General features: G+C 38.9%; 2 protein-coding genes and 1 pseudogene across 2 annotated transcripts in view; 2 read left to right on the top strand and 1 right to left on the bottom strand.

Moving 5' to 3' along the window:
* Window positions 1-9,839, bottom strand: part of LOC111246430 (phospholipase A2-like) — a 37,956-nt gene extending 28,117 nt beyond the window's left edge. Inside the window, exon 1 of the mRNA XM_086982558.1 lies at window positions 9,631-9,839. The gene's annotated coding sequence lies outside the window, so the exon portion shown is untranslated. The remainder of the gene's footprint in view (window positions 1-9,630) is intronic.
* LOC111246983 (uncharacterized) lies at window positions 202-4,812 on the top strand. Its single transcript, XM_022797477.2, has 3 exons — window positions 202-922; window positions 1,287-1,602; window positions 2,231-4,812. The coding sequence occupies exons 1-3, from the start codon at window positions 306-308 to the stop codon at window positions 2,354-2,356; spliced, it is 1,059 nt and encodes a 352-aa protein (XP_022653212.1). The 5' UTR covers window positions 202-305; the 3' UTR covers window positions 2,357-4,812.
* On the top strand, window positions 4,956-8,270 carry LOC111246426 (alpha-galactosidase A-like; annotated as a pseudogene).
* Window positions 9,840-24,901: the final 15,062 nt, after the last annotated feature.

The following is a 24,901-nucleotide window of genomic DNA, read 5'->3' as shown; positions in this document are numbered from 1 at the left end:
TTCCCTGACTCGTTATAATCTAACTAATTTATAATTATAAGCCGATGAACTAACTAATTTTGTATTTTCATCAGAAAAAATTGACCGATGCCGTTTACATTGAAGATGGGAAAGCGTCACTAGACCACAGGGTACTTTCTGAACATAAGGGTGCAAGCGAGCCAAGTACGACTGAGTCTCCAGTGCTTGTACCTTCACCTGACTCACCAGAGTTGCGCAGGTCTCCACTAGAGAACAATTTCGTTATCAACATTCGATTAAGCGAAGCAGAGCGTAAACTCTTGGGACGATTCCGTTATCTCTATATGGCAGCAGCACAGAGGCTAAGCGACGTACCCCCGTGTCCTGAGGGACTTCGGCCTTTCCCGACGCAATCAGTACGACTTCGTTTAGATGCCACCCCGGAAAGTACAGAACGAAAACGACTGCTTCAATTGCTCTGTGCGGGTGCATGTACTCAGGCACTACTTTTAGCATCGCCGACGCCACTCGACGAGTTACCATCTAGGCGTCCTTCGTGGGCGTTTCTACCTGCAAACCTTCCGTACTCGTTCCTTGAACAATTAGCTGAATATGTGCGAGGTCGCGATATGATTGTCGTATTTCCTTCTTCGAGTGTCATCGAACGTTTCCATCTCTCTGAAGAGTTACGTGCTCGTGGAGTTGTATGCAAATTTTTTAGTGAACCTCCTTCATGGCACACCCTCAACGAGAATGGTGTACTTTTGGTACCTTCTATAAGACCTCCGGCTGGGCATAAGCAACGCGCCTATGATGGGGTACTTCTGCCTCCCGGAGTTGAACAGTGGACGGAAATCACCTGTGGATCGTTTCGTATTGAGCCTGACCTTCCGTCGAAGTACCTGCCGTCAGTTTGTCGCAATGCGTTTGTGAATGAGCATCTAGAAACACTGATTGCAAGGTAAATTAACTCGAGTGGCGGTAAAAGTAACTTCGTAGCTGGGTCACTCACTATAAACGATAGTAAACTGAATCTGTATTGTGCGTGTAAATTCCTTACTGGATTAGGGACTGCATTTTACCTACTATGATGATAACAACACAACAGAATTCAAAATCGTTTGGTAAAATCTTGGTTTTTGCTGCTTGATATATTCAAGCATCATTTATGTATGCTTTTTTGGCCGCTGGAAGTTATATATTCCTTCCTGAAAAGCCCGTGGGATGGGAGTGTTCGAAAAGAACAATATAGAATATTTTTGCATTTAGTTCTCCATTGCCGATCGTTAGGGTCGTTTTAACAGATTTCACTGATATCTTGTTAGGATGGAAACTGTATCCGACCATAACGGCCTTCCGGTGATGCTGACATCATGCCCTGGACGTTCCTTGCATGATGTGGATTTATGTTCAGCTCAGTGGGCTTTAATCATCGAACCGAGTCTAGAGCTTGGTAGAGCCAGATGTCGCGTAGCGGTCAAAAAGGCTTTTATTGGCCTTTGCGAGCGTTTAGTCCATGTGGCAGAGACCAGCTCATACAAACGACTTACTATCGTTGTACTGGTACCCAAATTGTGTCCTGCTATCAATCATATCGCTTGCTTCGTGAGAAAAAAAGTCGGTGATCGCTGCGCTATTAAGGTAAATGGATTTTCCAATCACTTGTTAAGATATAAGTACGTTCCTTTTTAATAGTAAGATATATAATAAGATAATATAATAAGGACAATATGATCAATTTGCCATGCTCGATTTAAGGCTTGCCGTGCCGAAATCCACTTTTAGATAATACCTTAGGAAACACGAGTTATATTAGCTAATTTAATTTAAAATAATTGAAAAATAGTTACATAAATCTGGACCGCTAAAACAGTGATGAAATATCACGTATATTGTGAATCAGTATTTGATTTGGAGCATGTATTGGTCCCATAAATTCCAGGTAGCTTCTGGCTATGTCTAGATCAAATCCTAAAGCCAACGCTGACAAACCCTATTCCAAGTTGAAATGCCCAGTACAAATATGGTTAGTTGATTTTAAAAATGTGTTTAAAAAGCTTTAAGCCAATGCTTGATTTTTCATAATGCGAGGGCATATTGCAAAAGTAACAAATAACTATAGGGACTTTTCGAAACTGTAGGTATATTGTCTATTCAGGAATCTTTAATGTGCCTTCAACCATTCGTGAGAGCATGCACCTTTTCATGAAACTCCTGCGAAGAGGCCTGATTCTCTGTGAATAAAGAGTGCAAGTATGTGTTTTTACAGGTGGTGCTTGCCGAAACAAAGCCTCTGGAGCAACAACTTATCGAATTGATCGAAGAAAGCGGTGACGATTTTGCCGATTACGTCGCCCACGTTCGACGCAACAACGAACCAAGTGCCTGCCCGTAAAGCTGTCAAATTCTGCCTTAATCTGTTTTGGATGCAACTTACATGCGAAATGTAGCGGACAGGAGCTGCTTGTATCGTGTCTTGTCCTGTGTGACACACCATCTGTGCGCCATGTCGACATGACCCGCGTTTGTGCGCTTATATTGACACAAGCGTTTTTCGCTTCTTCGTTCCAAAAACTCCTTTGTCATATATTTATGGCTAACAATGTCGTTCTGTCTGTTCAGTAGAGAGGTCGATTCAATGGATTCGGCTGGATCGACCTTGGCCAGAAACCGAGGAACTCCATCCATATATGTTTACGAGAGGCCGGACATGGCCGACCTACCCTAACAAAGGCTCGGGAGTAGGGCCGATGTATCAGTCAAAATTTTGACAACGCCGACCCGAAATCTGTAAAGAAGCCAATTCAGCCTTTTGGCACTATTGCATTTTCAGAACTTTCAAGTGATTACACAGCGAATCTTTTCAATAGGAAGTTGGATTGATATTGATTTCACTCGACAGACATTCTTTCTATTGACATCTAGTATTCATGAGATTTCATTTTATCTTATATATATATATATAAGATAAAATGTCTAAATAAATCTTAAAATAGATCTTCCTTCAATGTAGTTAAGAGCTTTCAATGTAGCCATGCAGTGCACATGTGTCACGCTGACAGACTGCGCATGGTTGACCTGTTTAGGTCGAGCGTTCGACGATAGAATTACTGGCCATTTTTAAAGAAACACTGTTAGTCTGTGCATATTTGTCTATATAGGAAAGAGTTTAACAGACTGTGATGTGAACCCGATCGACTGTCTCTTACGGGGTCTACGGTTGTCGCTGATTCGTCCTCTTGCTATTTGTTTATCTATGCTCTGTGGCATATCATTTCGGGTTTAGGCGATGTGCATTTTAGAGAGAAGTGAATAGCTAGGACCATATGAAGCTTTTTGTAAGAAAGTTATAGATCATGAAGACTTCTCCCATCACTGAGTTGCCATCACTGGGCAACAACTTTTATCGCATCGATCACTTGTGTGTTTGTTTACTACAATAAAAGGAATTGGTAAAATTTTCAGTTTTTAAGTACAAGTCAACTTTGATTCGATTCGGTTTGGGTTCAACGTATCACTACTGTGCTCTACCCCTTTTTCTATGTATCAGCTTTTCATCAGTACTGACGATGTCCTCGTCCATATTTGGATTGGACAGATAGACAAAAATGATCAAAGCAAGCAAAATGCATCGTACTATCGATTGGAAAGTGGTCGGGCTGACGCTTTATAGACCGGCAGATTGTTAACTTAAAGGAATCTTAGGAATCTTTCTATAATTTCAACGGTAATGTCATGCACAGCGTTGACAGAATAGCTATTTGTATAATGAATAGTTTCCTAAACGCTAAACGTGTTCTAGTTCCAGTTTTACACATTTACATATTATTTCAACGTCTGTCTACGGGTGATTCATGGGAAAGTGTCAAAACAACGATGACGCAGTGGTAAGAAACAAGTAGCAACATGCTTAAAGGAGCTGTTGGACGAGGCTATATGCTACGAACTATGATGAATGAAATAGCGTTTGAGGCAAGCAAAAGGAACATTTACTAACTGTGTCAAGTTCGCACAATGAAATAGGCAAAAAAAACTTACCCATTTAAAAAGACTCTTAATTTCTAGAAATGTCATTGGCGCTATTAACTGGCTAGATAGAATTATAGGACAAGGGATATCGAATATCGCAGTCTGTAAACGGTCGAAGTTATCGGTTCATCTGAAGTTCACTTGATCTGTCAGTTAGCTACATGATAATTACGCGTTAATAATACACCCATTGGAAATGTTACTGATATGTAGGTCCCTCACCATTGGCAGTCGGATCGCATTGAGGTTGAGCTTCTAGCTTTATGGACGTGGTTCCTTTCTTCGTCGGCGTCTGCGTGGATGTCTTCTTCAAATGAAAGTCTCTATTTTCCTGATGTAAATCAAACTGTTTCAATTATTGATTTTTGCGCCGTTGCGACTCTGGCCTTAGACAATGGATTGGGCCTTAATGGGTCGGCTGCACCGCTGCAGTATCGACTGCACAAAACAACCCGATGCGCAAAACTATCCCGTTGTACTACCTTAAAAAATTCTAAAAATACTAACAGATTAAAGAGAAAACATCCATTATCTACGTTTGTTTCATTCGACTTTTAAACATGTATGTACATATATGTTGTCTTAGAATTTGGAGGGACTTATACAAAAATGAACATTTTTCCAATTAGCATCGGAATGGACGCTGACGTAGGCCTGTGTTCTCGACACTCTTAAACGTGTTGCGTTTTTGACGCCGTTTTTGAAACGTTGAGCCTTTTTTTTTGTTTAACACCGGTTTTGTATTAGACAAATTACTATTTTTAGAACACAATGGAAGCAAGTCTTCAAATAAATTCGGGTAATAGTATCAATTCACTTCAAGCTACCAATGTTTATTTCACTTGCAAGTTCAACTAACTCAGCTTTAAAACTAGGTACGTTTTGTACCGATTTGTATAGTATATATTGTTATTATATACTACACTCTCAGGTATATGATAACTGATTAGCACAAAAGAATGGAAGTTTATATATACAGTATAGCTGTAGAAGGGGTTTTTGGGTTGGAGAACTATTGGAATGATATATATATATATATATATATATATTGTGCGATCTAAAATGTGCTATGTGAAACAAGGAGGGTCTGTATAAACGAATGGCAAATCGCCTTGTGCAAAATGGCTACCGGGATGTAGGTTACATTTATGTAAACATCGACGACTGCTAGGCACTGCATGACGGTGATAATGCGGCCCGCCATCTTGTTGCTGATCCACAGAGGTTCCCATCAGGAATCCCCGCTATCGCTAAATATGTGCGTACCAATTCGTGGGGTTGATTGATTCTATCAATTATTTCCTATTATTTACATAAGCGCAACTACGGACCATAGGCGGATAAGGCTGCCAAGACCGCTAGATTTCAATAATTTTGTTCGTCATTTTTGCTCAAGTTCACATCATAAAATTATCTAGTCGGCGTCAGGCTACTTTAGATGGATTGGTTTCTTCGATTCTCGTCAAGTTAAGTTGAGCTCTCATTAACACTTTTATACAGTGGTTAGGACCTTCACTATCTAGTTTCAATTCACATTTAGCTGAAGCTTTTATGAGAACCAAAGGTTCAGTTAGGTAGACCGAGATAAATTATTGAATTCAAATTTACTTCTAGGGGGCCTCTATTCAACGTAAGATGCGTGGTCTAAAACCAACTATAAATAAACATATGCACAACAGAGGCCTGAAGCTTGGTATCTACGGCGACGCTGGCACGAAAACCTGCGCTGGCTATCCTGGTAGCGAGGGCTCTTTTGATCTCGATGCACAGACCTTCGTTCACTGACAGACCGACAGGCTCAAACTAGACGGATGCCATCTGGAACCGAATCGCATGATTGATGGTGCGTACTTCTATCCTTTGTCATTCATTCGCCGATATCCATGTAATTTACCCTTAACGAGTTACTGAGTTACATACGGGTTTAAATACACTTCTGGAATTGAAAACGAGATTTTAAATTTACGCATACCTACACCTATTCTATGAATGCCCCGATGCCGAGTGCAGTTAACATTGTAACACCTCGTTTCTGAACCACTAAACTATTATCACGTACATTCATCCTATACATTTGTTCATTATTCACACATCTCTTATATCCTTTGATGACTGGATCCTTGAACAAGATGGGCAGACCCATCCTTAATTCATGCAGCTGGCCCGCCTACCAGATCGAGCAGAATGTGTGTGCCCAACATTAAAAACACACATAGATTTAAGTTATTTATAAGCTGATGTAATAATCATCGCAATAATTATAAGGACTACTAGAACATTATTCTTGGACAAGCGATCATATCCACTTTATCCATAGCCTCTTGGTACAATTCACGAGTTATATACAAACGTTCTATAAAAAAAAATAAAAAAACAGGTTTTACCGGATTAAGACACTTTTAAACTTATTAGCAAAACACCTATCTGGCCATCATTTGGAGACTGTACTTGCTTGTTAGCGGTTATCGCAAGCGAGGACCATCGCAGTCAAAGTTGAGGTGGCCTAAATACCGGCTGGAATCAGCATTAACGCGGTCATAGCTGCCAGATAGTTACATTATGTCAGGCAGAGCAGTGTGCATTGGTAACACACGACGTATATAGTTGTATATGTGTTCCTTACGTCCGGACTACGTCAAGATTCAGAAGTACTGCAACATCGGGCGAAACTTCAACGATATTGACGATTCATGGACCTCAGTAAAGAGTACTATCGATTTCTACAATAAAAACCAGGACATTCTTGTTTCTGTCTCTAAACCTGGAGTCGTCAACGATCTTGATATGGTATGGGATGTTTGATTTTCACCCATAAAACAGGAGCAGCTTTTTAGGGCCTTCAAGGTTTCGATTCAGCTGCCTATTTCGATACAAGTACAATGTCAACAACAAAACATATTAACATAAATAAAAGCGCTTCACAAGCATGTGAGGCGAACAGCCTTATATTGATTAATTATTGCCGAACCCACAAAGACACTTGAAATACCTATGCGCATCCTAACTCGGACAAAGGGCTGATGATTAATGAAGGCGGTACGTGTTTCATACCTCAAATATAACCTTTATCGCAATAAAATTCTATTCGAACAGAAATTTCGTTCTCTCAATTTATGATTTTTCTTTTAGTTTCCATAGGAACGCAGTTTTTGCCTGCTAAGCTTACGGACACGCGGCAGTCTAGATTCGAATCCAAGTGTACATACTTTGTTTAGTATCAAAGGCCAGCCATCCCAGCCCAAATACGCTTAAGACGTAAACACGAAAAATATGAAACTGTGACATTAATTATTGTTTGTTAGCCATTGGTAACTATAGCCTGAATCTCGATTAATCGCGAACCCAGATGGCATTGTGGGCTATCTTTGCGGCTCCTCTGCTAATGTCGAACAACGTGGATCATGTGAAATTCGTTTGAACTGTTACGTGATCGCTATCAACCAGGATCCTAGGGGCATGATAGGGTTTATGGAGTACCAGATAAATCCTTGATTTGTGGTGCCGGCGCTTCATCTATTAGGGAAAGTTTTTAGTTAGGCCATTACGCAGGTAACACAATTGTTGAGTGCGTAAAAGTTTCACTACCGAAAACAATGTAGTACGAAAACGAGTAATAAACATAGCGAATAACAAAACGAGTAGATTCAGACAGAGGTACGAGAAACAAATATCAGAGTCATCAATCCGATAATAGTTTATTGGATGCATAAAATATTTAGTTTTATCTTTGTTATTTCATATCAGCCTCTGGCCACTGATATTTTGGTCTACATACAGCGCTCCACGAGGATAGTTCTAGGTTCCCCGTCGCGATAGGAACTTACACTCTTTCCCGAGTTAATTAGTACTTCGATTATAAAAAAATGATTTGTAATGCTTAACTCGGAAAGTCTTGTCAATCATAGTAAGACAGCTCTAATTATCGTAATGTTTGTCCTCACAACTGTCCACGAACTAACTCGCTTGTAGTATTTCTGCTGCAAGATGGGTCATATGCTTCGAAAACCTTCGAAACACACTCTAAATGCCGAGAACCTAGGTTTCACCAACGGAAGAGGATACGTTGTTACCGATCTCTTCGATGACGGTCGCATGATTTTAATTATCAACTTTGGATATTCATTTATTGTCGAGGTCGATCCTTCAGGGGTGCGTTTTTCAAGGCCACAGCAGTCCGCTAAGTACTAGGTGCTTTGCCGTTGTACCGTCAGTTTCATATGTCACTTAAGGGAACCATTGGACTTATGCACGAACGAACCTTAAGGATACAATCATTTTTATACACATACAATGAGAAATTAAATAAACTTTGGAAAGACAGAATTAGTCGATGTTGTTCTATTTAACATGAAATAATAGAATATCTAAATTTGTAAAACTGTTTTCGTACGACAATGACATCTATGTCGTAAATAAAGGAAAGCCTACAAGAGCTTTTTTTTTGTTAGTCATTAGGTTCTTCATTACTAAATAGATATGGTAAAACATATTTTTCAGCATAAACTGGTAAAAGAACTATAAGTTTGCTTGAAGTAAGCTTATCCAACTTCGCAACTCGAAACTTTATTTCAGTCAGGTCTGGTAGAACTATAACAGTCAGAGACGGATCTCATTTTCATCGAAAATTTTTTGGCAAAAAAGGAGTAGAACTGTGGAAAGAATATACTGCATAAAATTTCGCTTTCTAGGTTAAAAGTTGAAACTTTGTAGTGAATGTTTGAACAATTAGACGATACTACTACTTACTTTATAATGATTTGATTCGATACGCAGACGATTTGAGCTAAATCCTTCGTGCCGAAGGACAATAATATACTGGCTCTATATTTTAAGTTTCATTTGTAAGTGTTTTTTTTTCTGGGTTGAAGTAACATGTGTTCTGTTGGGTTAAGATGCCTTCTGCAGGCAGCACTTTGTTCGTGATACTTCTTAATATTTGAATTATCTTTGGCATTTTGTATTAGCAGAGCACTACTTAGGGTAATTGAAAAGCTATAAGGAAACTTACTAGAAAATCTTATTCTCGAATGAGCGTTCCTCTCGCATTTATTCTGTATACATATTGAAGCTCATAGCAAAATCATGCTGATATAATGTATGGCAATACCTATTATATTACTTGAAAATTGTGGCTTTTATAAAGATGCAAATGCTATTTCTTACGAAAAAGCAACAGATCGATCCCCATATAGAACACCGGCTACAAACGTCACGAAGGTGTTTCGAAAAGTTACTTTAGTGTAACTAGTCTGTAAGTGGCCTTGTGAATGGGTCGGTATGAAAGACACCTTCTACAGCCTCTAATGGGGGCGTTAAAAACGAAACCTATTAAATTCTGTATCTACCCATCAGTTTTTATTTACTTAGGCCAGGCCACGTACCCCAATAGCAGAGCTGTTTTGTGCTTGCTCCATATTGTAAAATAACGCGGCTGAGATTACGTTAGTTTTGCAAATCTACAAGATAACGCTAACAGGAAATAGTCCAAAACGAAGGTATCATGTGATTTATAGGCAGCAAAAGCACCTGTCATACCACAGACTAATCGAGTTTAAGATGCACTTCATGCAAGTAATCAATATTTGCACGATGGCAAACAATACATACAAAAGATTATAGTTTTTGGTAAAAATAACTTACATTTTTATCGCTATCGTCCGCAAGTTCCACTTATGTCGTATCCCTTAGTTTCAACTGCACAACTAACTGATATCGCTTATCACTAGTATTATTTTCTCATAAAGAAAAACTGCTATAGTGATTAAAAAAAAAACGGTCCTTGATCAAGCATGAGACACACAATAGACGTTATATACTATATAACAACATCGAGCTCCAGTGAACAACCATATTCTGTACACCATATTGGATATGGGTCAGCTGTGACGTGGCTGGGAAGTCAGTGCATTGTTATATGTACCAATTGTTTTGAATGAAGCCGCTTTCGCACTCTCCATTGTCGCCACTTTTGACCCACTAAGGCATGACGATTCGATACCAAACGAAATATTCTTACCATACTCGCTCTTCCTAGTTCCGCCACATTGTGTGCACGACCAAACTGTACGTGTTCCTTATGCGCCTGTTTAACATACGCGAAACCTATAGCCTTTCCTAGAAATTGTTACATGGTGTGATAGGCTTCTTTACGTATGGCTCCCCGATATATTTATGACACTTACACATGCGTGTGAAAGTTTTTCTTAAGTACGACTAGGTCTATAATTGCTACTCGACTCATTCTTCCCTCGATCACGTAATTATATATATACATATAATACCTCGTTTATAAGACAAATGTCAAGAATAAAAATAATTAGAAATGCTTTTTGATCATACCGTTTTGTTTTGTAAAGATTTCAAGCTCATGCGATGTCTAACGTTTGGGGACGTTTAAAGTTTGTGGGCGTCATTGCAGATTTCCTCGTCAGGAATGAAAGTAGGTTTCTATCGCACATTGCACCGGGCGTACTCTGATATGGTGCGTGTAATATCTCGATTCGAATACACAAAACCCAATTAGTCACCGAAGAATACTTAAACATTATAAGCACCGTTAAGAATTATAAGTTTTTATACAATTAACAAAACTTTTTTTAGTGAAAAATACCATTTTCGACCTTCAGATTCGCTGTCATAAGAACGCTTTGGTAGGTTTCAAATAACAGTTGCAAGTAGCTCCGAAGGTCTGATATCATGGGGTAAGTATATTTTTTATGTTCTTGTGCTCATATTAAGTGGCGCAATATTGCCCAACTTAATAGGATACTGGAAGAATGGAAAAGGTCGGTAGGCCTATTCATAACTAAGACATCAGCTCTGGCGATTGCTGCAGCCAATCGATGTGAAGGCGGTGGCCTTAGAAAGGATACGCTGAGTGCCAACGACCTTCAAATTTTGACAATCAGTTTTACAACACAGACCTCTTAAAAAAATGACCCTGTCACTATGATTGAACCAAATATTCAGTCATGCTCTATGGCAATCTATCGGCTGCGTGCTTTATCAGGGCGATGGCCATGAGAGAGGATGCACGATAAGCAGCTCGATTCCATCTATGCATTTCGAAAAAAAGCGTGTGGAAAAATTAAATTCGAATGAGTAAAAAATTAACTTATCTCCTTACCGATGGTGCTTTAAGGAATAGTTGTGCTAACATAAGTTCCGGTATCACTCGTTGATCGTCAATGAAGAATTCAAGCGTAATTCAATGGCTCAGGAACAAAAAAACTATTGTTGCTGGTGCCCTACCTGCTTCCAGGATAACAAAACATTATAATCGTCTTCTCTTGTTATTTATAGAGAAAATTATTCCAGCAAAAGACATGGGAACAAATAAAAAAAAAAGTTATTTTATTTATTATTATTGCCCCTTTGTTCATACTGTTTGCACAGTTGGGCTCACCGTTTTGACGATTGGTCCTTGAAAAAATGAGTATTCTAACTGGCAAAGTCGCCGTTAATGAAAACATCTGTAAATAATTCGGCGCTTGCATAAATAAGGACGTAAGTAGGTAACGACTGTTTTCATCTAGATATGCTAGCTAAGGACTGAGAAGGAAACCGGAGCATTCTACAGGATTTCTCCAGCACGAGTTCGACTCATGTCGCGTTAACGAGACGCGATTGACCGATTACATCCATACATTGCTTGCTATTAACCTTCAAGATACCTTCAGTTGCTAATACTAACCATTGGTAACTATTCATTTTTTTAGTGAGAAATTATGCAGACTCTTGCTGTAATATGTGAACGAGATTGTTACCCAACTGACAATGACAACAAAGAAAAAAGCAAAACTATTTTAACCGTTGCGAAAACGTTGGTGTAATTTGTGAACTCTATTTTAGTGAATCTCGCTACCGACCACAATATTTTTTTCTTGAAAAACCTCAGTGCCACCTTCTTGACTCATGGCAAAGAGCTATTTTTGCAGGTTTGCGTTTTCTATCCATAGGCAATAACTTCATCAAGCTTCTCACTGGCGTTGACCTTGGGTAGCCGCATCTGACCTGTCTACGATAAGCATGGAGCATGTCCAGCCTGTCGGACCTCTCTCACCCTAGTGCCGTTTATGTTGCGTACCTTCATGCTTGCATAGAGCTTTTCCAAACCGCTCCCTTCCATCACTATCGGTCATTTGTAGGATTTTTTACAAAATTAATTAGGACAGATTCAGTTAAGTTCTAGCTACAAAGCCTTCAAAACGACCACCGACTCAGCGAAATCACCGATACCTTCATCCATAACATATCCGCCTGTCCAGAATGTTACTTTTATTCCCATTTACATAATCTCAAAAGGTGATTTTATCTCCGAAATGACTTACTACTATGCTCTCTTTTTTCACAAAAAAAAACATTTCAGTATTATTTGATGTGCCCAGCTTCGATCCCATTTTAAATTTAGCTTTTCTTTTCTACTACATTTGGCTTTTGCAGAAGTTACCTTACTAAAGGAATCCTTTAAGCAACACTAGACAATATCAAAACGAACCTTGTCGATGACAATGCGCAAGATTCAAGTATTCCCAGAGGCGCCTAAAGCCTTCCCCTGTCTCGGTCATAGTGTTCTCGCATGGTTCTTAGATTGTCTGACTATACTTACTGTTTGTCTATGAGTTGTCCAGCTATGAGGCTTATCCAAGCTCTTAAGGGCCTGTGTGTTATCTAGCGCCTTTGTATAAACTGTGATTAAGAGAGAGCGTAAGCTGTATCTATCTTTCACTTTATGTGAGCCTTTTGTTATTTTTGGACAATTGCTCATTTCTGCTAAAGCTTTCATTGATAGCACCACACTATTGATTCAGCTTAGAAAGCAATCTGTAACTATCTTAAACTTTGGCTTACTATCGTCGCTTTATTACGCTCAACCATCCAAAAACTGAACGCCCCGTATAGTTCCTAGCAGTCCCTGCGTCTTTCGTTATCTAGCCTTTTTATTGGGCCTTCGTCCAGCCTGAAATTTCGTTCTATAATTTTATATCTATCGCCTTTTTTTCTAAATGTACGCGTCTCCCACGTCGCAAGTCTCTCTCTAGTAGCTTGAAGAGTTCACCATAGTTGTGGAATTATATAACATAAGGTCTGTGGCACTCCCCGCATCCCCTCTATTTTACTTAACAACTTATTGCATGCCTTTTTGTTGAAATCACCCAGCTCCATATATTCAAACTGTATCTCTTATCCTAATAATCAATCCATTATTAGAATCCCTTCTAGTAACAATCCACACATATTCAGAATCCTAAACCAACTTTTAAATAAATGTGGCTGCGTTCCCATACTCTATATTCTCGTAATAAATATAATAAATAATTCACCAAAATTAGAAACATAATTAACAATATCATTGATAGTAGGATCTACGATATATTATGAAACGAAAAAACGAATGCGAAGATACAGACTGAAGCCTGGGAGAGCCAGAGTTCCATTGCAACCGACCAATGCTAAAGGGTTCTCCTTGGATGTTTCCGCCTTCGAAGAATATGCACGTTCTCACATAAGTGTAAAGAAGATTACTCAAATTAATGACACATACAAAAGAAATATAAATAATCGACAATAAAAGGATTGTTTATTTACCGCTAAAGCAATTTTAAAAATATCTCAGTTGCAATGGGTGCAGAGAAGTCGGTATTTTTATGAGTCTCAATGCACTTCGCACATATTCCTCTCCCTTAAGTTAAAAAAAAAAAAGACCATTTGGATACATTCAGATAGTTATACGATTTAACATAATATGGGTTTCATTTTTTTCACTTTTCATGTACTAAATTATTTGAGCTTTAGAAGAGTATTTGCCACACAGGAGGGCAGGTCTGATGGAAGACAAAATCAAACGATCAACTGCGGAAAAGTGCTCATTTATATCCATTGAAGTAATTTATTCCTAACGCAATAAACAGGCACAATTGAAAACTAAATCCAGATACCTATGATGACAGAAAATTTTCGGCCTGTTCAGGCAACAAGAACTGCTCCTGTTTTGACGCATAGCTTTTTACCGAATATAGAGTCTATAGCCTAAATTTGCTACATTAACCCGGATAATTCTGGGAACGATTTGTTTTAATGTGCCCAGATGTATCCATCTGTGGCTCAACTACAACTACGCTAGCGAGTAATGCGCTTGATTTCAACTTATTTATCAATTTTAAGGTACGTTCCAAACAGATAACAGTATATTTAAAAAGCTTTCACTGGTTGTTTTTCTCAAAAATTGTGCATTAGTTCTTCAGTTTTCATAGACTGATTTCAAACCGTATGTGGATTGTTTGCGGTGCAAATTGTGCAATGTATTAAAAAATAAATTTGAATAAACCGGTCAATAGCAGTGGCGCACTTTCCTTATTGATGACGCACGCAGCGCTAGTCGGATACGTTTCTGATAGACGAAACTTTCTATAAGCCTTCAATGCGTATTATTCCTAGCGCTTCTTGTATGCTCTATAGGAGGAATTAGTCGGTGTGTTCCGAACAGACGACATGATTGAGTCTCTACTGAAGTCCCTACTTAGACTATCGACAATGTGCTCACTCGACGCTGAATCATCGCCGTCACCTCATGGTCCAAATAGTAGCTGTTTGTTCCATTTAAAACTAGAATGAAGACATTTCAACAGAAGACGGTCTAACAATAAGAACTTCGTATTGCAACTACAGGCTCTAACCGGTAGTAGGGTGGAGAACCATGAGATCTCTTATGCTATCTGCGATGGAAACTCTGTGATTTTTCAACTAATTTGGGTTCTTAGGTCAGTCCATTGTCCATTATATCGTTAACAACTTACGAAGAGTATAAAGCAAATTTGTTCATCTATTTTCTGACAGACAGAATTGGGGAATCAAGTGATCTTCATAAAATCTCCCTTGAATCTAGCCCGGTTAGGTGTTGCTGGACATTTTTCAACCGACCTATGAACGAGCATAGCAACTATACGAGCAGTTATTAACATTAATGATACTTTATTTTTTTCTTAAGAATATTTTTCCTAATTATTATTTTCTGGTAACATGGTTCGTTTATGCTTGGGTTTTAACTACAGAGGTGGTCCGCTCCTTAGTTGTGGTCACCATGCCAACAGACCCAAGGAATGCACATTAGCCACACCGCCTCATCGACTCCGCTTCTATGGGAACTTAGCATAAAAAAAAAGACGAAGAACACTGTCTGGAACGTCTGAGTCATGTTAGACCATGTTGGGAATCGTCGGGTAAAAATGTAGATTTACCTTTTACTTCATTCGAGGAAAGGCTAGTTCCCCCTTTGGATGGCAATTGCTGCGACATAGTTTGCAAGTTGTTAATGTCTTCGCTTGACGCAAGAGGTTAAGTGTACTGGCCTTGGGACGCAACGATGCTTCTACGTTTCTCCAACTCTCTCAGTAACGCAAATGTCCACTTTCCCTATCACTGAATACATAGATGAGATCTCGTCGAGGCAATTGGTCTTCTGTAATACCTTAAACATTTTCCTTGCACGACTTGTATCTAGATTGCTAAAATGAAGAATTATATTTTGAATAACATTGCTGGCAAGCATTTAGCCCTAAGTGCGTCAATCTAGCCTTCATTTTGTTAGCGAAGAAATCGTTACCTCACTATAATTCCACTTGTAACTTTGTAGCATTCGTTTCGATATTGTTCGCTCCACACTAGATGCGAATAAAAGCAGAATTAAATTATATCAAATACACTAGCTTCTTCATTGTCGGTCTGCATAATACTAAGCGGGAAGAACGTTCTTACATTGCTGAAGTGCCTGAAGTACTGAGGTAATTTATCGCGCTGCCGGATCCGTTTGTAAATAGAAAGCGATTTTCCCTTCAATGAACTACTTCGAGAATTTATTAGGCGCGAGTGTTTGAAAACTCAGGACAAAACTAAGCTTCTTCTATGCAGTACTCAGAATAACGGCATAAGGTTTTGCCGAGGAATCGCAGTCTGTCGAATCGAAATAATGGTAAACATCCTAGAGTTATCGTATTTGGAAAGTTATTTTTGACTCACTCCTAATCAATATTTCAGTACATATATTTGTCGCTGATTACGCTCAAAGTACGCGATCTCGTAATTAGGTCTTCACTAGGTCAGTACGATGTCATAAACACAAGACGAATCGGCTTCCAATTGAAACTGATACTATTACAATTACAGAGTGATTTTTTCTAACACCGTGAACCAATTTTTTCGTTCACTTCCAACTTTCTATCTTCCCACCTATAAGAAGTGGTTCGGCCTCAGCTTCAATTTACTCCGAATATGAGCACTGGAAAAGGACTGCCCTTTTTCTATCAGTAATGTTTGTACGTCTTTCTCCAATATCGAAGTTGAAAACTAAAACGCACACACTCAAATAGGTATATGAATACTTTTATTGGTTTTGATAAAACGCAGGTAGCACACATTAGAGATTGAATATATGATCATAATAATGTGCTGCGAGAGTCTTTTTCCCTATATAGATTAATAGATTTCTGAAAATCTTTCCCGAAGGACGTTGAAACAACGAGAACTTACATAGCACTTGCAGGTCATCGAAAGCTCGATTTAGCGATCGATGGACGATTTAGGCAAACACCGGCACTACAACAAGTCGTACGCAGCATTTCTGATATTCATTCAAGGGGTATTCGTTTAGTGCTGCTTCTATTCACTTGACACGTACATATTTTTAGCGTATACATTATACGGTATAGCATTGTTTATAATACTTAGACATTGTTGGTCATTTAAATAGCACATAGCCCAGCCTATAGTTCTCTTTAGGTTTCCTTTATTTACTCTACCTATCTATTTTGATGCCCTGTTAACATATGTGTGTATCTTCGACAACTGAGCGTATTACCCTACGCTCAGTGTGTGTGCGCGCACGAATGATTCTGTCTTTATGATTTTTATAAACAAATTTATTTATCGTGTTTACCGGACGCTTGATTTCAATTCACATGATGTTTTTTTTCCGTACTAACGTCTACGTGCTCGTCATCAACAAATATTGGGCGTTCACAACGCAAGCAGATACGTTGAGACGCAATTTTCTTTTTTATCACAGGCAGCGCTTATTGATTCACTGGTTACATCGTAACCCTATACGGTGTCAGTATTCAGTACTATAGCCTTTATCAAGAAGGGGATTTTCATACGAAAGGTGATTGTGGAGTGACGCACTGAATTCCTACTTGAAGCATGCTGAGATGGATACATATTGTCGCCCACCTGGGCTGTACGCTTAGTAGTCGATTGAGCATCTTCGTACCTTATTAAATAATGCTATTACCAGTATTTTTGGACTATCTCTAGTTTCAGCTATGATCATTCTGCAGTAATTGTAATACTAGTACTAGCCAGAACAAATTTTTAACAAAAGTAGTGCATCATAGTACTCCTAATACATCTCACCAATCGTACGCATATCTATCATATCTTATCATAGTTAGACGAGTTTACAGATCAAAGCATACGTCCTTTGAAAAAAATCCCGACAAAGAATGGTAGGTCCAGTAATTACAAGGCTTTGCTGCTAGGCCACACGATGTTGTACACTGTACAGAGAATAACAGGAGCGTATGTGTGGCATTTTCGTCTCAATACACACATAGGCCTAGTATTACTTAATCATAATGTATGTATTACGCTACCTCTTTGTGCACTTTAAACCTGTTAGACGGCTCTACGTTCTGTCATCTATTCCTTGCGAACAGCTTCACTCACATAGGCAGACAGATTCGAACGGAATCGGTAGCGGCTAATCGTAGACCGTCTACCGAAACGCATACGCCACATTATCAAACGAACGAATAGATAAACAAACGAGCGGTTAGTTTATGCGGTTGTTGTTGTTGTTGTTGTGGCCAGAGGTATAGTAAAGGCTGTTAGGTTAGAAACGCTTGCTAAAGTTTATTGAATTTACTGGCTCAGAAACTTACAAATCTGATTGTCTGCGCAATATAAGTTAAAACTGAATGCAACTTGGCGTGTTTCAATGCATCAGCCTCCAGTTATATCCTGATCGATCCATTTATTACGATCAGAATTTATTAAGCTAACGATCGACTATTCAATATATAATGTATCGTACGAAATGTGTTGTTAGTGTTGACTAGTAAGTCACTTACGCGGATTCTGTTACATTCGAAAGACTTTTTCAGGACAGACAGGTCATCTAGAAGATATGTTGCTAGTAATGTATAGATAACAACACTCACGAGAGTCGTTTGTAGACTCGAGACGCTACCTTATGCCTTCGGATAGCAAATTTCGGATGTGCCTTAAAGGAAGGGCTATGCTTGAATGAACTGGTCAGCCATTCGTCAATCCAAAACATGTCCGCAAACTAGAAAATCGCTTATGTTCCCATAATTAGTACGAGCGAAATAAATTGAACCTGAATAATTAATTGTCTATTTAATCAGTAGGCTTCCTTTACATATGTGTTTGAGTAAGATTTAGCTATAGAAAAATTTCACTTAATTACTTTAAGATAGAATTCGTCGTTTTTACAAACAGGACTTGATTCTATTGGCCTAGAATAGTTGGCACATTAGACAAGAACGTCGTTTCGGAAACTTCATGTTCATAGTCTAGAAATTACCCTGCAATCAACCTCGGTATCATTTAAAAATCTGTTACCGAATGCATTACGTCGCCAAAATATCATTAGACGTCTTCGACAAAGTAAATAAAATTTTAGCTAATAATTAGATAATCATATAAATACTAGTAAAATACGGTTTTCATTGAACAATGTCTTCTGGCGAGCGTTTGAAAGGGTGTCCGTCATGATTCCATCATACAATGTGATTTACAGATACTAACCCGAGCACCGATTTATTTGTGCAGAATGCGATGAAATATTAACGATACTTTTCTCGCGAACTTATTAGGCAGCTTTATCTTACTATCACCCAGTCTGTATATGCAACATATATATATATATATATATTTATGGTTTCGTTTCAGGTATAAACATTCAGAATGCTCGCACAGAGAAGTATCGTTTTAGAACGCATTCGATATTCACAGTATGAAAAAAAACCTTGCCTGGTGATGAAATTGTAAAGGGATAAAATTGAGATAAGCATTTTACATAATTAAGTTCACTGTACACTTGTGCATAATTTTTATCTGTAGTCAACTATCTAAAATGGTTCCAAATCATCTGAACAACGTACATATGTCTTATGCGGCTTAGAAATCTGTCTCGAGCACATCAACATAGAAATTGTCAGGTGTTTGTCCTTAACACGCAGCATACACAAAATTTAAAAAGAACCCTATATATCCTGAAGTGTAGAGGTGAAAAGTATTTTCGTTAGCGTTGCTATTGAATTCTTATAATCACTGTACTTTTTCTTTTGAAAAACCGTGCTAAATTGACTCTTTTGCTAACGAAAGACTTTGTCGCGTAGCAATTTCAACAGAAGTGGTAAGCGTATAAGGCTTTGACATGATATTATGTTCAGGACGGGTATAATGGTTACAGAACGGTACATTGGTGGTTAGTAGAATAAGTAAAGCCCAAAAGCAAGTTTGATAGACGACTACTAAACACCAACACGCTATACTTGCAGCTACGTGTCTCTATACGTGATATCTTTGTTCAGGTAGCGTTTAGTAAGGAGCTTATGTTATCGATTTTTCGAGGCGACAAAAGGCTTTTGTCTCACTAGCTTGTTCAGATTATGTAGCTGTGATGTCCTCTGGGAGCTTTCTGCTGAAGTAGATGCGAGAATTTTCTAACAGAATGAAATACTCGTGTAGCAGTCCTCGTTGACCAATAACGTTTATCACCTATTTTCGCAACGATTCAGGCTTAAAGGCTGTTAGGTCATTCTGTAGTTTAGCGAGTCTACTACACTCTCACCGATGTCACTAGCCACCGCTAACATTGTCGCCTCGGAACTTATTGTTATCGACTTAGCTTTTACACGGTTTCCCAATCGCAATTTAGAGCGTCGTTTTGTAGGGAACCCAGCTTGGCGCCGGCTGTCACCGCTTGCACCAAAACCGTCACGAAATTAAAAATCAGGAAATTTACAGAAATTACCAGCGGGGCGCTAGGTGCCCTGGCACCTAACGCCCAACGTAGGCGCCAGTAGGCCAGCTCAGATTTGTATGGTGTCTACGGCAATTACTGGTGGCCGTTAACCTAGAGATGAAGCCAAACGCCAATTGAAGAGCCCTTTCCGGAGGTGTATCGCTCCGCCGTCACATTTATTTAGAGTCGCCACTCGTCCCGCGCCGATTTAAATAAAGAGTCGTATAGAAGCCCGCGCAAATGCACAACTTTGCGTAAAATAAAATACGAACAGTTTTCTATAGGTGTCAAAATAGGTGGCGCTAAACATTTCACACTTCAGACCTCATTCGTGTCTTATCTAGACGGAGCTGAAAACTCTCAGTAATTGAGCTATGTCGGCACCAGCGGCGAGGCGAACTTGTAAATTAAATAAGCCTCAATAATGTTTAACAATTTACAACAAAAGTATAACAGTCTAAATAATCAGCCCTTTTGATTATTTGTATGTCCCTAATAGCGGACTAACAGTCGCAGACGCTCTCGAAATGTTGAAGGCTTGCTTTGAATAGGCTTTGACTGCATCTTGCATTGGTTATTTTAAGGTGGTACGATATACGTGACTGCAATCAGTTTAAAATTTGTGTGTGTTTGGAAAGTTGTCTATCGATAGCAAGATCGTCAAAGTTTCCGACAAATAATTTTGAGTATGATCCTATCGAAGGATTATTTTCAGGAGAACAGAATAAGCCAGAAAAGCATATGTATAAAGACTGCTTCTATATATTACAGAAGTGAAAAAAAAATCTCAAATTAGTAGGTAACGGCGACCCGATGTCACTAACTTTTTATGACAAGCCCGCTTGTAAGGTTCTCGCCAGATGAATAGCGTTCTTCAATGGAGCCCAGCGCTCATTTCGACAATAGTAGATAGATTTTAAGATAAATGAAAATGTTAGCTATCAATAAATACCCCAGTGAGCTAAATCCAGGCGTTTAGGTAACCGGGTTCTCCTTACTAGTGGAGCTAATTGTGACCAGGTTCCATCAGGTACTGAACTATGCTCATTAAATGGTTCATGAAAGCAAGGCTCGCAGCGTGAACGTTCGAGGCGTTGTTGCCTACACTAAAAACATTTTAATGTGTGATTCGACTTATGCTTATGGATGTACCCGGAATCTGAAGCAGGTTTTTATCAAGCACGTTAGTGCTTTAAAGGGTCATAAACACATTCAATATGACTGGGATCCTATGGCAAGCATTCAGCGGGTTAACACGATAGATGGCTAGACAACACTAAGGCATTCGCTAGGACAGTCACCTTGCTTTTCATGTATGGCAATACTAAAATCAGCAGCGCAAACAATTAGTACATCAGCTTTTTTGTGAGTGGAACTTCCTGTATATTGAAACTGTGTAGTAGTTAAATGTTGTTGGCATGTATATATTCTAAATACGGGTCCATTCGTCCTGAAAAAGCTCTTCATTGCTTGTTGTAGTTCGGGTTGTTATATATCAAGTTCTTATCGTTTCCACCGCTATGTAAAGCGGAGGTTCAATAATGGGTTGAGCGGTAAGTACTTCGAAGAAGGGACCCGTCCTACCCTATGGCATACGGAGAAAAGCGTTCTCGATTTTTTTTCTCTAGTACACTAAAGACAGTTACAGGTAACAACCCATAGAATCAAATATAGTGGTTAATCCAAAAGCAACTGAGAGGGGTAACATCGAGCAATAAAGCAGGCAGGACTTACCAAACTGAAAATTGTTGCCAATTGATATCTGTTGACCACCTGTTCTCTCTAACAAAGTATTGAAAGCTTCAATAGAAAAAAATTCGCATATGTCGATGCTTGTATTATAGGCGCGTGTATAAATCTAACACGGTCTCTATGAATCAAGGCCTGAGATTTGTTCCAAGCTTTTTGCCTAGGAAGATGTTATACATTTTCTACTCAAAAGTTCATAAATAAAACCGTAATCGTTTACCCAATTTCACAATTGGAAAAAACCTTACTAATTTGTTTTTCAGGCCGAGAACCATTCGACAGAATATACGCGAAGGTTGTGTGCGTTTGATAATAACAAGCAACTTATAGGCCAAGTTCGTGCTGTTTCAGCTAAAGTAGCTTTTTTTCAAGCACCGTATTCAAGTGGACAGTCACAAATGACGTTAAAAACGAAGAAATCTAATACTTAATAGCAGATACGATTCTGGTCTTAATTAATTTAAGTACATAACTTAATTTAAGTACTCACTATGTACTTTGGGATCCAACTGCAGCTCAAAAAACCACAGGCTGAACAGTAGAAATTCATACATATTTATGTATTAGCCGCTACATCATCGTATAACTGCCTTCAATCGTTTTAAAACGTGTCCAATACTATTACTTCGATTAACAACATTTCAACTATTTAGAACAGATAGTTTTTTTTTTCTTATCTATCTATGGGTTCTCAACTGCCAAGACGTAGCTTAATGTTAGTTTTTATCTAACTATTTGATCTTTTCACTTAAAAATCAAAACTTTCGCCTCATGCTCAAATCATCGATATAAGTAGGGTAAATTTTCGTAAGAACTCGCACCCATTTACCAAGTAGGTACAAGTATCAGCGCTATTTCATCGCTAAACAATCAGGGACAATAATTTAGGGGGCGGACAAATATGGTGGTAGGAGAGGGCGCCGCATCAAGTTTGTTTGAAGGGGGGCTTAATATAGATAAGTTGGGAGAGGGAAAAGGACATTCGTCATCAAGCGGGTTCTCGGTCGGGCGACGAACTAATTGTGGACGAACGTTTTGGTTTATGCTCAAGTGATACAATGCAATGATTTGAAGTGGCTTAAATTTATCAAAATATATTTTTTACAAACGATACTTATCTTCTTTACGCTTAGTTTGGAGTAATTTGCCAAAAACAGCTAAAATTGACAGATGTATTGTCATATGTTATTATTAAAAAATCTGACATATTTCCAGAATGCAATTTGCACGAACGAGCGAATGTGAGTATGTCTTTGTATAGCGGTGGCCAGTTTACTCAAACTGAAACAAAGCCAGAGAATCACACGCGCTTATTGAAAGTCAGAATACTCTGTGGCCCTTCATCGCATATAATCGAGGTCATATTATTTGGCACGAGACGACTTGACCATTTCCTCAAAAAAGGAACAGATACCTAAATTCCAGTTTCATTTGGTCAACGATACGCCACCAGAACATCTAAGTTAAGCTGTTCAATAAGTGGTCAGTAGTAGAGTTCACGTACGCATACGTATGGTGCTTGAAGAGGGAGAGAGCTCAAAGCTGCGTTGTTTCGAAAATGACAAAATCACGGGAAAAAAGACGGATCAGTACCATGAAAAGCACGTATACCTGCATTTATAAGAGTCCTCAAATTGACTCAACAATTACGTAACACTTGTGAATAGTCCATAGAGCACGATCCTTTAATGCGTAGTAAGCGTTAACGTATCAGCAAATACATCATAGTAGAAACTGTCATAAAGAACGAACCAATATTTTCCAATTAGGCGACCTCAAAAAGTAGCATTCTGTATCTAGATGAACTATCTAGTCACAACAAAGCCAACGATTACCATCAATAAATTACATTGTTATTGATATCGAATTTTACTGAAAACGCTAGACAAATCTGCATGATGAGTGCTCGAATACTGTACCCCTTGCAACTATGAGCTTCGTTTAGTTGTGTGACGTTAGTTGAGCCTTACTGTGAGCACACTACTTTTTTGTTCTATAAACCATAGCAGACACGATAAACGTTAGAAATCTACTAACTGAAAAAATAACGTGTGTGCTTCACGTAACCGACAGGCCTAGCGCGAAGTCAGTGTCCCATATCGCGTATATATATATTGGTTAGTGTTTTGAGCCTTACGTTGAATGCCGCCTTAGTCAAGCATTGCCTGATATATAAGTAGTGCTGTGTTTCTTAAATTCGTACGATACGCAGATAATACACAGGTAATTATGATTTCAACCTCAAGCAATTATTGCACATCAATAATAAAAAGTATCGAAGATATATTTTCTAATCTGTTGCCAATTAACAATCTTGGTGCCCACCTTCGCTATCTGCTAGGTTTCCTCTCGCTCACAAAACCTCTTCGTCCGATTATTCTCCCCCCTTTCCCCCCCAGTACCTCCTAACCACCAGGCGTCACTACTGCTCGCGACGAAATCTCGAATTGATAATGTGGCTGTTTTCGTGTTCCTTCCCAAAAAAAAAACATTGCATGTTGATGAAGTCAAGTGTCGTGTAATTCCATTGAGATCTCAACGTTTCGCATTGTCTATATTTGTGTGGTGAGTCGTTTCTGAGCTATCGGAGGATGTATGTATATATAGTAACTGCGGCAATTTGTCTTCATATGGGCAGATGAATATTCTCTATTCATTCTGTGTTCGTTAACTAATTAACATGATTTCTTTTATTTGTGACGAAAAGTCCTGCAGCAGCTTGAGGGATTGTAGCATGCTGAATATGGCTATAGCGGATATTCTGTTCTTTTCTGTCATATAGTCTTGTATAAAGCTTGTCGCCTGTAGTTAGATTTAATGCATTGATTTGCTTGAGTAGAAATTTTAGTAATATGTCGAAGTGCTACAGCAGGAATTAGGTTTTTCGAACAAAAACCTCCCAAGGCTGCTCCATCAACGGTCATGTTAGTGCACACTTCTTTAGCATCTGAAGCTCTACTCGCCGAATCGAGCCCCTCCGCCCGCCTCCCCCCGATTCCGAAACCACCAGACGAAACCTCCACCACTGGTCTTCGTTGAGATATCATTACTGCCACGTTGAGATGCAGCACCGCCAACACTGAATATCTTGCGAAGAAGAGTGCAGGCACAGTTACT

This window comes from Varroa destructor, unplaced genomic scaffold (genome assembly GCF_002443255.2).
Source record: "Varroa destructor unplaced genomic scaffold, Vdes_3.0 BEIS01000003.1, whole genome shotgun sequence".
In the NCBI taxonomy this organism is placed as follows: domain Eukaryota; kingdom Metazoa; phylum Arthropoda; class Arachnida; order Mesostigmata; family Varroidae; genus Varroa; species Varroa destructor.
The sequence above is the reverse complement of the archived record's forward strand: the minus strand, read 5'-3'. Positions and strand labels throughout refer to the sequence as shown.

Coding starts and splice junctions, on each gene's coding strand:
- LOC111246983 (XM_022797477.2), top strand. CDS start 306: ATGGCAGCAGCACAGAGGCTAAGCGACGTACCCCCGTGTCCTGAGGGA. Junction 923..1,286: donor CTAGAAACACTGATTGCAAG/GTAAATTAACTC, acceptor ATATCTTGTTAG/GATGGAAACTGTATCCGACC. Junction 1,603..2,230: donor GTGATCGCTGCGCTATTAAG/GTAAATGGATTT, acceptor GTGTTTTTACAG/GTGGTGCTTGCCGAAACAAA.